A 13,994-nucleotide genomic window follows, 5' to 3' on the forward strand; every position below is an offset into this window, starting at 1 on the left:
GAATTCAGGGCCTGAGTACTATCCTTGGGCTTTCTTTTTTTTCCATATATTTTTTATTGTAATAGAAGGGTTACATTATATTCATCAGATAGAAGGTGCATTACTTCACAAACATTGATACATTTTCTCATGTCATGGTCCTCATTTCCCTCCCCTTCTTCCCCTTCTCCTCCCCCCCCCCCCGCTCATCTTGATTCTCCCCCTTCCCTACCCTATTTCAAATAACAAATATAAGCATATATAAAATATATCAGATAACAAGGTGAAATATTGTAACAATATGAGATAACCAAGGGACAGCAAAAGAGATGAGAAATAACATAGTACATTAAGGACAACAATCACTCATTATATGGCTTTTGTTTCTATATCCTGGAGGTCCTTTCATTTAGCATCATACTATATAGCCTTATGTATCTAGATTTTGTTCTATTGTGACTCTCTGCTAGGAGAGTCCAAGGTTTCTACTGATTATGACAAATGAGGGAGACATTTGGGCCTATATTCCTTTGAGTCTGGCTTACTTCACTTAATATGATTTTTTCTAAGTCTTTCCATTTCCTTACAAATGGGGTGATGTCGTTCTTTCTGACAGCAGCATAGAATTTCATTGTGTATAAATACCACATCTTGTTGATCCACTCATCAACTGAGTGTCCTTGGGCTTTCTCAAGGCTGGAGCTCTACCACTTGAGACAGTGCACCACTCTGGCTTTTTTCTATGTATGTGGTATCGAGGAATTGAATCTAGGTCTTCATGCATGCTAGGCAAACTTAAAGCCAGGCTCCACTGACTCAAACCTGTAATCCTAACTACTCAGGAGGCTGAGAGCTAAGGATTGCAGTTCAAACCCAAGCTGGGCAGAAAAGTCTATGAGACTTTTATCTCCAATTAACCACCAGAAGCCAAGAGGAGAGCTGTGGCTCAAGCGATAGAGCACCTGCTTTGAGCAAAAAAAGCCAAGGGAGAGTGTAAAGCCCAGAGTTCAAGCCCCACTGCTAGTGTACACACACACACACACACACACACACACACACACATTCACATTTAGCCTTAGCTTCTAGCTGTCCTTAGTTATCTGATTATGTAATAAATACTCATGTATGCCTTATATACATCATGTAATGAGACATAAAGGGTGAAACAAAATAGAGCTAACTGATACACTTCTCACTCCCAAGGGCATTAGACTACATCTTAACAACTAGTGGCCATCCCCTCCTCCAGGCTCTAAAATTAAATAAGAGTTTTGCTTATTGATGTGTTTGCACTGGAATCTGAAAGAAGCCATCTGAAACCATAGTTGGTCAGATTCAATAAATTTATCCCCTCAATATCTATTATGAACTGGCATTTTCCTAGCCTTAAACAGTACACTCCTGAGGTTTCATTGCGCTGGGAAGACAAACTCTTAGCTTATGTACTGTACTTAAATCACAATGCCTTTCCTCCACATATTGACCATGTTGGCAAGAAGATGGACTTGTTTGGACTTAGGGTGTTGGTGAGCTTGTAGAATAGTGAGAAACGGTTGTTAAATAGACATTTTTCATTACAAAAGAGACAAGCCAGTTTCCATAAAACTTCACCTTCCTCTTTTCCAATAAAAGTCATTTCGTTAATGCACCTTCTATCTGGCAAATATCATGTAACCCTTTTATTAATTACAATAAAAATATTAAAAAAAAGTCATTTCATTGTTGCTGAAACAACGAAAAGAATCCTTTTCCTTTAAAAACAAAGTAACAAAATAAACAAAAAATTTGCTGGCTTATTTCCCTTTTAGGGAAATGCTATGAAATAGCTATTGGAAATTATCTGTTGTTTTTATTATTTTTTATTGTTGGGGTAATGTACACGGGGGTTACAAGGGGTTACAGAAACATTTGCCAGGAAGTAGGTACATTACTTCACACACATTGATACCTCTTCTCATGGTTTTGTCCCCATTTCCCTCCGTCCAGCCCCTCCTAATCATCTTGTTTTCCCCCTTCCATTTCCTATTTCAAATAAACAAATAAACATATTTATAATATGCCAAGTAACAAAGTCAGATACTGTAACAATGTAAGATTAACCAAAGGGCAACAAGAGACAAGAGAAATAACATAGTACATTAAGAACAACAGTCACACAAGATAAAGCTCTTATTTTCATATCCAAGAATTTATTTCATTTAGTCTCATCCTATATTAACTTTTCATGTTACCTGCTATTTTTTTTTTTTTTGCCAATCTTGGGATTGAGCTCAGGACCTGAGCACTGTCCTTGGACTTTCTCAAGGCTAGAGCTCTACCACTTGAGCCTCAGCACCACTTCCGGCTTTTTTCTATGTATGTAGTACCAAGGAATCGAACCCCAGTCTTCCTGCATGCTAGGCAGGCACTCTACCACTAGGCCAAACTCCTGCCCAAGGTTTATTATTTTTTAAATTTTTTTCATATATTTTTATTGTAATTAATAGAAGGGTTACATTATATTCATCAGATAGAAGATACATTACTTCACAAATATTGATACCCTTTCTCATGTCCTGTTTCCAATTTCCCTTCCCCTCACCCCCTCACAACTTGATTTCCCCCCTTCCCTCTCCTATTTCAAACAACCAATTGAGCATATATAAACTATATCAGATAACAAGGTGAAATATTGTAACAATATGAGATAACCAAGGGACAGCAAAAGAGATGGGAGATAACGTAGCACATCAAGGACAACAATCACTCATTATATGGCTTTTGTTTCTATATCCTGGAGGTCCTTTCATTTAGTGTCATACTATATAGCCTTACATATCTAGATTTTGTTTATTGTGAATCTCTGCTAGGAGAGCCCAAGGTTTCTACTGATTATGACAAATGAGGGAGACATTTGGGCCTATGTTCCTTTGAGTCTGGCTTACTTCACTTAATATGACTTTTTCTAAGGCTTTCCATTTCCTTACAAATGGGGTGATGTCGTTCTTTCTGACAGCAGCATAGAATTTCATTGTGTATAAATACCACATCTTGTGGATCTACTCATCAACTGAGGGACATCTGGGTTGGTTCCATATCTTTGCTATGGTAAATAGTGCTGCAATCAACATCATTGTGCTAGTGGATTTAGTATGTCCTTGTTTCTGGATGATTGGGTAAATGCCAAGTAGTAGTATTGCTGGGTCATAGGGGAGCTCTATGTTTAGTCTTTTGAGGAACTGCCATACTGCTTTCCATAGTAGTTGGATGAGTTTGAACTCCCACCAGCAGCGTAATAGTGATCCCTCCTGTCCATATCCCTGCCAGCATCTGTTCTTATTAGATTTCTTGATCTTGGTCATTCTAATTGGAGTGAGGTGGAATCTTAGAGCTGTTTTGTTTTGCATTTCTTTATGACAAGAGATGTCGAGTAATCCAAAATTTCATATGGAACAATAAAAGACCCCATATAGCAAAAACACTTCTTAGCAGAAAGAACAGCTCAGCAGGAATTTCAATACCAAACTTTAGACTCTATTACAGAGCTATAGTTATCAGAACATCTTGGTACTGGCACAAGAACAGGCCCGAAGACCAATGGAATAGAACTAAAGACCCAGATATTAACCCACAGACCTATGGTCACCTAATCTTTGATAAGGGAGCCAAAAAAAATAGAATGGAAGAAAGACAGCCTCTTCAACAAGTGGTACTGGCAGAACTGGTTAAGCACGTGCAGAAAACTAAAATTGGATCCTTCTTTGTCACCCTGCACTAGAATTAACTCCAAATGGATCAAAGACCTAGAAGTAAAAGCCGACACACTGAAAACTTTACAAGAAGGAATTGGAGATACTGTAGGTCTCTTTCACACAGGTTGAAACTTTCTTAATAAGGACCAAGAAACACAACAAATCAGAGAAAGTCTGGATAAGTGGGACTGCATTAAACTGCAGAGTTTCTGTATGGCAAAGGACATAGCTAGCAAATTAACTAGAAAGCCTGCAGAGTGGGAAAAGATCTTCACTAACCATACAACAGACAAAGGCCTCATATCTAAACTATCTCAACAGTTCAAAAAATTGAATCACTCCAAAACTAATCTCCAAAGAAACAACCATTCCATTAAAAGATGGGCCAAACACTTAGAGTCTTCTCTGAAGAAGAAATTAGAATGGCCTATAGACACTTGAAGAAATGCTCGACATCTCTGGTCATAAAAGATTTATTATTGATCATCGATCTGTTCATTAATATACATGCGTATTAGTGCATAGACTACAAATAGGCTTCATCTGTCTTGAAGACTTGGAGTAGGTGGTTCTTTGCAGTATGTGCTAAGTGAAAACAGCGGATGACTCTGTCTTGGCCACTGGTGACCCATCCAGCAGCAGTTTTAGATATAAGGACCCCTGATGCAGGCTCCCTCTCTGTTTCTTTTTACTTTTTCTTGTTGTCAGATACGTTGTCCTTACTTTAGGAGCTATGGTGCAAGAAGGTTGAGAGTTGATTAATAGCCCAAATGTAAACAGAACAGTGATTCTCTGGTTCTGGTGTTTCAAATCTAGAAGTACTGATGGAACTTCAGGTACTGTCCCTGAAAAGGTTGCAGACATTCACACATGACTTTAATCTAGCTGCTCTGAAAGTGGAGATCAAGAGGGTCCCAAAGAAAGCTCAGCCAAGGCAGAAAGTTAATGAGATCTGCATCTGAACAAACAAGCTGGACCTGGAGGAACATGTCCATTTAGCTTATTGATGCAGGGGGCATAAGTAGGAGGATTGTGAGCTAGTTCAGGACAAAAGCCAGAGACCTATGTGCAAGCTAAGCACATAAGGGATGGGCATGGCTCAAGGATGGAGTTCCTATCTAACAAATGTGAGACTGTGTATTCACACACATAAAACCAAAACCACAACACAGAAAGTGTGGGATTTACCGTGTGTGTGTTTTTCTTCACTGTTTGTTTTTCTGTTTTGTTTTTCTAGGTTTCACCCAAACTCATGCCAATGCAGCAGATCAAAACTTGAAATGTGAAGTAGACATGTGCCCTATGTTGCTGTTTTAAATGCATAGGATTTAACTGAAATATCAGTAATTACCATTTGTATATTAACCAGCAGTTTTGGGACTAGTTTTCTTTATTCTAATGTTTCAGGATTTCATCCATATAGACTTTGTTCTCTCAATCGTTGTATAACATTTTAATGGCAAACAAAAAGGTGGACATTTTACAGTTACCTTATATTTTACACTTTCTAAGTGCCGAGAAGGTTGTCTTTAAAATTTGGTGCTTGCATGGAATGTATCTTCAAATTCTCTTACAGCATGGTAAAATATGTACAGTATTCTTCAAAATGAGCCCCAAGAAGTTTCATTCATGTGCTTTTCCTTGTAATTAAACTATTGACTTTAGTAGTTCTGGAAGAAAACTAATGTTTATGTGAATTTGTGATTAGGAGTTCTCTCAATGTTTGCTTTTCCTTTATCTTCTTCTGACTTTGGTAGAGGTGTCTTGATTATGTGGTTACATTTTGCCTCTTTAGGGCATCCTGCCCCTCCTGTGTTTCTTGTAGCTAAACAGATACCCCCCCCCAAAAAAAAGGGGCAAGAAGAAATATCTTTGTGGAGGAAGAAGAAATAACTAGTTTGTGAAAGAGACCAAAAGTTGTAGCATCGATTCGTGCTAACAGTTCATCATAAAGTTGCCTTGATAGACAACCAGCCACCTGTCTATGCTTTACCCAATCTGAAACTAACTCCAGAAAGAGGGCTAGAAAATCCTGACCCACTTGTATATGTCTTCCCTTTAAAAACACCAGGAATATTCTTCTTGTGTACAGAGGATCCTAAGGGTTATTACTGTTATTGAGCTACCTGTATATTATTTCCTCTGATGCCAAGGATTGTGGGTAATTTATCATGGATCCTTTATCACAGTGACAGTAGAATGTTAAAAAGAGAGAGATACCTTTTAGACTCTTATGTCTTTTCAGAAAAGATTCTAGATATCAAATAGCTTTCTACAAAAAGTCTTCCATTTAGTCTGCATCTAAATACTTAACAAAGTAGTGTTAACTCAACCTTATCCAGGTAGGGGAAATAATGATGAACATATTCCAGGTGGAGAGGTAGTGACCCTTTAGTGCTGTGAATCAATATGGTTGTATAATTACAATTACTACGTATCCTGAGAGGTATTTTCAATACCAAACATTTGCCTCATAGGATATCAGAGGTATCTCATAGGAGCAAGTTTAAGTGCCTCAAAGCCAGACTGGACACTTGGCTTCAGTATATAGGTAAGCATAGACCAGTATAATATATCCTTCTTCTGGCACTAATTATAGGAACCTTTGATTTTAAGTGATGGTTGCATGACTGTTCACTGCTGCTATACAACTATAGCTATGTCATGTATAGTATTTGAGGAAGAAGTTGGGCTTTTTCCCCTCTACATTGAAAAGAGCATTTGAGGTTGGTTGCATTGTTGAAAGCATACTGCTGGTGATAAGAATCCTTCTTACAGTGTCCAAGGTCTATGAGAGTAATATATGTCTATACTGGAATTGTGATTTGAAATAAAAGTGTATTATATATAGTTATTATATATTCAAAGTACTTGCTTATCATTCCAATCTGCTACTTTAATGTTAGATAAAGATGATTTAAACATTGGCAAAACCTAAGCAGACGACTCGATACTCTTGGTCAAAGGTTTTCATGACGTTAAGAAATTTCAATAAAGATTGTAGTTGATAGAGATCCATGTGTTTGTTCCTTTTCTCATCTCAAATGGTGTGGCTAATATTGAGAATAATATTACAGATGTTGTTAGAAGAGTCAGAACTAATGTCAGAATATCACTTCTCATCAAGTTGTTGCTTGAGTTGTTTTGTTTTTAACAAAGAAAAGGTATTTCCAATTTGATATGAATCAACCTAAGTGAATCTTGTACTTTTCTCTTTGTCAAGGCCAAATATGTCTATAAAAGTTGATTGTGAACCCTTAACATAGTAATATGCTTTGCCTTCTTCTAACTTTTTCTTTTATGATACCTATCCATTGTGTGTGTGTGTGTGTGTGTGTGTGTGTGTGTGTGTGTGTGTGTGTGTGTGTGTGTGTGTGGTTTGCCAGTCCTGGGGCTTGAACTCAGGATCTGGGAACTGGATAGAGGAGTCAGACCATTCTTGTTAGGACTGGAGCATGGCCTCCTGGTAAAGTGCTTGCCTCGCATGCGTGAAGCCCTGGGTTCAATTCTTCTGTACCACACACATAGAAAAAGCCGGAACTGATGCTGTGGCTCAAGTGGTAGAGCTCTAGCCTTGAGAAAGTCCAAGGACAATGCTCAATCCTGAGTTCAAGCCCAGGGGACTGGCAAAAAAATAATAAATGTTGGCATAAAATGCCTATTTAAAAAATGGAGATGGGAGAAGTCAATTAATTTACTCTTCTCTGAACATCAAATTCTGAGAAAGGAAGCTATTTAGCACCAAAATTCAGTATCTCCACTAAATATACATACTAAGACTACTTAAGGAGAGGTATGAAGAATATAGGGAATCTGAGGCTGTAATAAAGAAGAGACAATAATCACCTATTTTTATATAAACACTTTGTAATTTATAAAATACACAGATTATGCTTTGTAATTTATTTTTCACAGTAACCTGCAAGAAAGACATTATTACTTCCATTAAAATTAACTTGATTAGTCTGAGAGAGGTAATGACTGTCAGCTCTTTAATCAAATTAGCCTTTCGGGGTTAATGTTGGATTTTGCCAAATTAGTAAATGAGATGTGAATAAAATCCCCTAAACAGAACTAGATTTATTGCTCTTTGGTAAGTTATAACACAGTCCAAACTTTAAAACCTATAGGACAAATGTTCCATTTTTATTCCCATCTGTCCACACAGCTTAGTTAGTGCATAGCTTAGTTCCCCCTAAAAATGGGTACTCGTGGGCTGGGAGTTTGGCCTAGTGGTAGAGTGCTTGCCTAGCAGGCACGAAGGCCCAGGTTTGATTCCTCAGTCCCATATACATAGAAAAAGCCAGAAGTGGTGCTATAGCTCAAGTAGTAGAGCTCTAACCTTGAGAAAGCCCAAGGACAGTGCCCAGGCCCTGAGTTCAAGCCCCAGGACTGGCAAAAAAATAGGTCCTTGTCAAAACAAAAATCATAATGCCATTGAGCAGTGAGGATGAAAGCTCTCGTAGGTAACCCAGGCAAGAAAGTCCACCAGATACCAAACTAAAGGCCCAAAAAGCAGCCCTTGATCATTTTAGTTGAACAACTTTCTAAAGTCCAGTTTCCTACATACTAACTTTTCTCCATGTTCTAAGTAAGTTGCATTCTAGATGCGTTAGTTGAACCCTCTAAGAAAAGGTGATACTGTTAACTTCCAATGATAAAGATAACATGGAAAGAGATGCCTCAGTAAGATCTAGTGCTATTCTTTCCACAAAAAAATGTATTCATGGGAGGAAGAAAAAGGTCACAGAATTATGGGTGGGAAGGAATTAGGCCTCAGCAAAACACTTATCAAATGAGAAGATTTCAGTATTACTATCCTATTTTCCTTGAGTCCAAGGCAAAATCAGTTGTAAAATGGACTTTGGTTTTACTTACTTTCTCATCAGTTATAAATTTTATTGCAAGCATATTGGCTTTCTAATGCTCTTTCTCAGTGCCATATGAATTTACCAAGTATTCTTTGTCCACTGTGGGGGGAGAATCATTAATAAGTCATTAATAAATCATTAATAACTGCTTTATATAGCAGTTAATGGTCCAAGGGAATCCATATGCCTTGACATGAATGCGTTTGTAATTCAGAGGTGTCAGGGACCATCACCATCATCACCTTTATCATTTCATCACCATCATGAGTATCGTTATCATCACCCTAATAGATCGAAATCCCTTGTCTATAAAGACAAAGCATATATACCATGGGAAATTATTTAGTCTTAAAATGTCTTCTACTTAACTGTGTCCATCACATCCTTAAGTAGACAGTCAGTTATTGAATAAAATGTGTATTTTTTTAAAAAATGAGATTTTAATAAAGCCAAAACCCACCTGCCACAGAACCATATACAGATCAAGTAATTTGTGACTTATTCTGATCTACCCAGCAATCACAAAATGAATTCTGCAATGCAGAATCCTGCAATTCACAAACAACACAAAGCTTCAGGGAGAAGTGGTGAGAGGACAAAAGTCAAGTAGCACATATGCTTGATTTGAGAAAAATCTAGTTTCGATGAGATAATGGAGTAATTGAATGGATATGAAATGAAACTATTCTGGCCCAGAACAGGCGCATACCATTCAGTGGTTATTGTAGTCATTTGATTATAGAAGTTTTATTGTGGAAGAATATTACATAGATACAATCTGTTCTAAAGGGGTCAATTGAAATATTCTGGTGACTCAGGAAATGAAGCAATGAAAGTGCTACTAACCAAACAGAGCCAGCTGTGTTTTTCAGAAAAGAAGCAATTGCAAAATGACCTCAATGTCAACTGCATTGTGAAGAGCAGAATGTTTCAAGGACATCTGAACTGGTAGTATAGTTGAACAGATCTACAAAAGTTAACTCAGAAGCTTAAAAGACGATTGTAACTGTAACCCTTCTATACATATTCTGACAATAAAATACAATTAAAAATAAAAGTAAGTTCTTTTGGGGGAAAAACAATGAGAAGATAAAAGTTCATTACCTATTTTATACATAAAGTAGATTTATATATTTATATTATGTATGATGTAAAATAATTGTACAAGTAGTAAATGTTTTGTTTTTCATTTTATTAAGACAGTAGCACAGGAAGATCAAACTATGTGCATAGACTACATATCCTCATGCAGAAAAAGAAGGATTATATGAAATATCACTCACTAACATTCTATGAATTTGAGCTACCGAATGATAATACTTTGCAAGCACTGATTTTATTTTTTTAGGGCAACCAGAAAGCAATTGGAGCTTTTGTCCTACAACCATCTTATATTCTCTAGTACTGAGGATCTCATAACATCATCTAGTCAGGAAAGTGTTAATTCATAGAAGAAATGATATGAGGACTAGAGGGTCTATTTAAAAAGTACCCCAAACTGGGCTGAACTGTCAACCGCATGCTAGCAATACCTTGGTGGTAGAGCATATGTTAGTTATATGTAATTCACAGAGACATACATGTGTACACACACATCTCAATAATAACAAAATATCAATGAAGCAATATTACAACATGTTGCAATTATTGAAATGAGAGAGAATAGATGATGAGAATTGGTTATGCCATTTATTTTTTACTTTATATGTTTGAAACTGGAAATATTGAAAAGATTTTCAAAAGAAAGATAATTTACATATAATACTCTATGATCACTAGTTTTGAAGTAGGAAATCCAAAGATGGTCTCAAGTTACATTATATTCACCAGATAGAAGGTGCATTACTTCACGTACATTGATACCCTTTCTCATGTCTTGGTCCCCATTTCTCTCCCCCCCACCCCCACCCCTCATCTTGTTTTCCCCCCTTCCCTATCCAATTTCAAATAACCAAATACAAATATATCCAATATATCAGATAACAAAGTGTGAAGACAGATTTTTAAAAGTCAAATTTATGCTCATTCTTCTAATCCTCCCGAAAGCAAACCTCAGTGCCAAATAATAGAAGTAAGTACAAAAAGCCCACAAAAAATTGCTAGCCATCAGTAAAATGCAAACTGGAATTGCAGTAAGATACCACAACACATCTAAGGGAAAAACTAAAGGATATTAACACAAAGTGTGGAGAGATATTAGATCAAGCATGCATTGCTAGTAGAAATGTAAATAGCATAGCCATCCTGGAAAATGGTGTGACTACATCATTTACAAGATAGCCCAGTCAATGCAGTATCGGGTATTACTGTAGAAAAATGAAAACACATATCCAGGTAAAACCTATAAGCAAATGTCAACATCACTGTCACTCACTTAAGCCCTAACCAGGGAACAGCCCAGATGTCCTTCAATGTGTGAATGTTTAATCAAGTTGTAGTAAATACATAAAATGGTATAGCAATAATAAAGTGTTTCATGCTGCATTTCACATTTTTGACATGGCGAGTTTTCGGAATTGCCAGGATTCAAGGATCTGGGAGGAAAAACAAGAAATGGTGTCTGGTTATGACAGAGTCACAAGGGTCCCATGAGGTGATGGAACTATGGTGGTTGTCATGTGAACCTACTCGTGATCAAATTTTTCAGGACTAAATGCAGCCACACACAAATGTCACAAGTAAGATGACAGAAATAGGAATAAAAATGGGGCATTGCCACTGACATAATTCAAGATTGAAATACCACCTTGCAAGATGATAGTGCTTGAGGAAAATGGTGAGGGAAATCATTGGTGAAAGGATCATTGTTGTTTCTTATACACGAACCTAAAATTATCTCAATAAAATTTTCAGCTAAAAGTTCTCCCATTGACCCCATATGGCTACCTAAAAACTCCAAAACCTGGTAATGTTTTTTGTTTCTCTTGACTTCTTTTGGCCAGTTATAGGGCTTGAACTCAGGGTTGGGCACTGTTCTTGGACTTTTTCTCAAGGCCAGAGCTCTATCACTTGAGCCATAGCACCACTTCCAGCTTTTTTTCCCCCTATGTATGTGGTACCAAGGAATCAAACCTGGGCCTTTGTGCCTGTTAAGCAAGCACTCTACCACTAGGCTAAATTCCTGACCCCTCTCTTGATTTTTAAAGGACGAAATAAAAATATTGCAATCTTTCTATAATGACAAAAAATATTTGTTTTACCAAGAACGCTACCGAAGTGAGAAAAATCATCTTTTCTATCAGAGTGTTACTTAAAAGTTCCTATTTTGGTCTGGTGGTTGGGCTCTTGTTAAGGGTCAAGGGAACTATTCTAAGGAAGCATTTCTGAAATGTAAGATTTTGTCTTAATAATGGAATTAAGACACAGCTCAGATTGTTTAAGAAATAGCAGAAGACATCCGGTTACTTATGAACAGTTCATCTTATTTTAAAGTCATCTTATGTAAACATTCTGCCCCATTACATGAAGTCAGATGGTGAAGCCAGGTGCTGGTGGCTCACACCTGTAACCCTAGCTACTCAAGAAGCTGAAATCTGAGAATCAAGGTTTGAAGCCAGCCTGGGCAGGTAAGTGCTACGACTCAAGTGGTAGAGTGCTAGCCTTGAGCACCAAGAGGCTCAGGGACAGTTTCTGGCCCAGGTGCTGTCCCTGAGCCTGGAATGCAGGACCAGCCAAAACAAAACAAAACTACTGTGAACCTGAGGGCAACCAATGTGAGCAAATGGAGAGGGCCTGCTGCATTACTGATGAGTAGGGCAGTAACTGCCTGCCTGCCTGCCTGCCTGCTTGCCTGCTACGTGCTTGCTTGCTAGATTGTTGGCTGATGGCACACCTGCATAAGTAAATTTTACCTTGCTAAGACAATTCTTGTTTTCATATTGTGTGACTCTGATGGTTCTAGGAGAGCATATTTATAATACTTGGTAGCAGCATGTCTCTGGGCATGTTTTGTAACCTTGCTGGGTTGCAAGGATATGTAATACATTCCTTACATGGCTGTAGTAAGGATTCAACATATAGTTTAACTGCTACATAGTAGGAACTTAAAAATTTCACCTTCATACCACATACACATAAAAAGCCAGAAGTGATTCTGTGGCTCAAGTGACAGAGCGCTAGTCTCGAGCAAATACTGTCCAAGAACAGTGCCCAGGTCCTGAATTCAAGTTCCAGGACTGGCAAGAAAAAAAAAAAAGATACAGCTACTCTGTAAGAGCCTTTACAGGACTTCTAATAAGATGTTATTTTAGCAAGCACGTTTGCTCATCAGCAATTACACTAATTTCATTATGGGTCCTTGTATTTTTATGAATCAGAAAATAAGCATTTTTAAGCAAAATGAGAAATTTTACTTTTAAAAAAAAGTAAACAAGGAATTTGCTACTTCTAATAATAGTGGTACAGATTAGAGTGGATAAAAGTACCCATAGGAAACTATCAAAAAATCTGGATAAAATATTCTCCCTGTCCCCTCTATCATACAAAATGGCAATATGAAAGATGATGATGCAACATTGGTGAAAAAAAGCAAGAAGCAGAGAAGAAATGAAGGAAGAAAAAAATCAAAGAAACAGCATCATGAAGTTATTCTTGAGCTTGACATTCAGTAGCATTTTCTCCTTTGAGGCACTGCTAATTCACAAGCTTTGAGAAAGGAACAGTTAAATACAGCCTTAATAATTAAAGCTGTTGCCTTAACTGGCTAGTCCTCAGCTGCACCAATAGAAATAGTGGGTAGTCAGCATCTAGCAACTGCCTAGAAATTACAAATGAAATACAGTCGTTAGGCAGATTGTTTACCTTAGCAACCAAAGCAAACAAAATTCACAGCTTTAGAAGACGGAAGATAAAAAAGCTTTTACAAAGGAACAAATGATTGTTTAAATGGTATTTAAATGAGTTTCCAGGAATGAATGTTACAATTTAAAAGAAAAAAATGTTATGTTCTTTTTAAGAAGCACAAGGCTGCTATAAATTTGAAGAGAGATGGTAGGAGTCTAGTTCAAATAACTTTCCACAGGGCAAGCAGAAATATCCTAAGACACAGCCTAAGAACTCTGCAAAAGGCAATTACCAAGAAACAACCAGGGATCATTTGTTCACTTATTTAGTGTTCCTCATTATTAAATATACAATGGAGGCTTTCTGTTAATGACTTTTTTTCCCTCTCAACTGTTCTTGGCTATAGTTCCAGTGGACATCTTTCCAAAAGTTATTGAGCCATGATGCTGACAGTTGTAGGAATTGGAGCCCGGATGTGGCCCTTTTCTGACTAGCACCTATTAGGGCTTTTAATAAGCTATCTTATTTTTAAGTTCCTCTTCCTCAAGAACTTTGGCTTAATTCAACCTGTGCATTCTTCAGCTACAGACAAATGCCTTTCGATAAATGATGGCATCACAGATCATGAAGC

General features: G+C 37.4%; 1 protein-coding gene across 1 annotated transcript in view; it reads left to right on the forward strand.

Moving 5' to 3' along the window:
• Positions 1-5,552, forward strand: part of Oxct1 (3-oxoacid CoA-transferase 1) — a 124,557-nt gene extending 119,005 nt beyond the window's left edge. The window contains exon 17 of the mRNA XM_090331997.1: positions 4,948-5,552. Within this exon, the coding sequence (XP_090188123.1) occupies positions 4,948-4,989 (42 nt within the window). The 3' untranslated portion in view covers positions 4,990-5,552. The remainder of the gene's footprint in view (positions 1-4,947) is intronic.
• The last annotated feature ends 8,442 nt before the right edge of the window (positions 5,553-13,994 follow it).

This window comes from Megascapheus bottae, chromosome 4, assembly GCF_031878675.1.
Source record: "Megascapheus bottae isolate mThoBot1 chromosome 4, mThoBot2.hap1, whole genome shotgun sequence".
NCBI classification, from domain to species: Eukaryota; Metazoa; Chordata; class Mammalia; order Rodentia; family Geomyidae; genus Megascapheus; species Megascapheus bottae.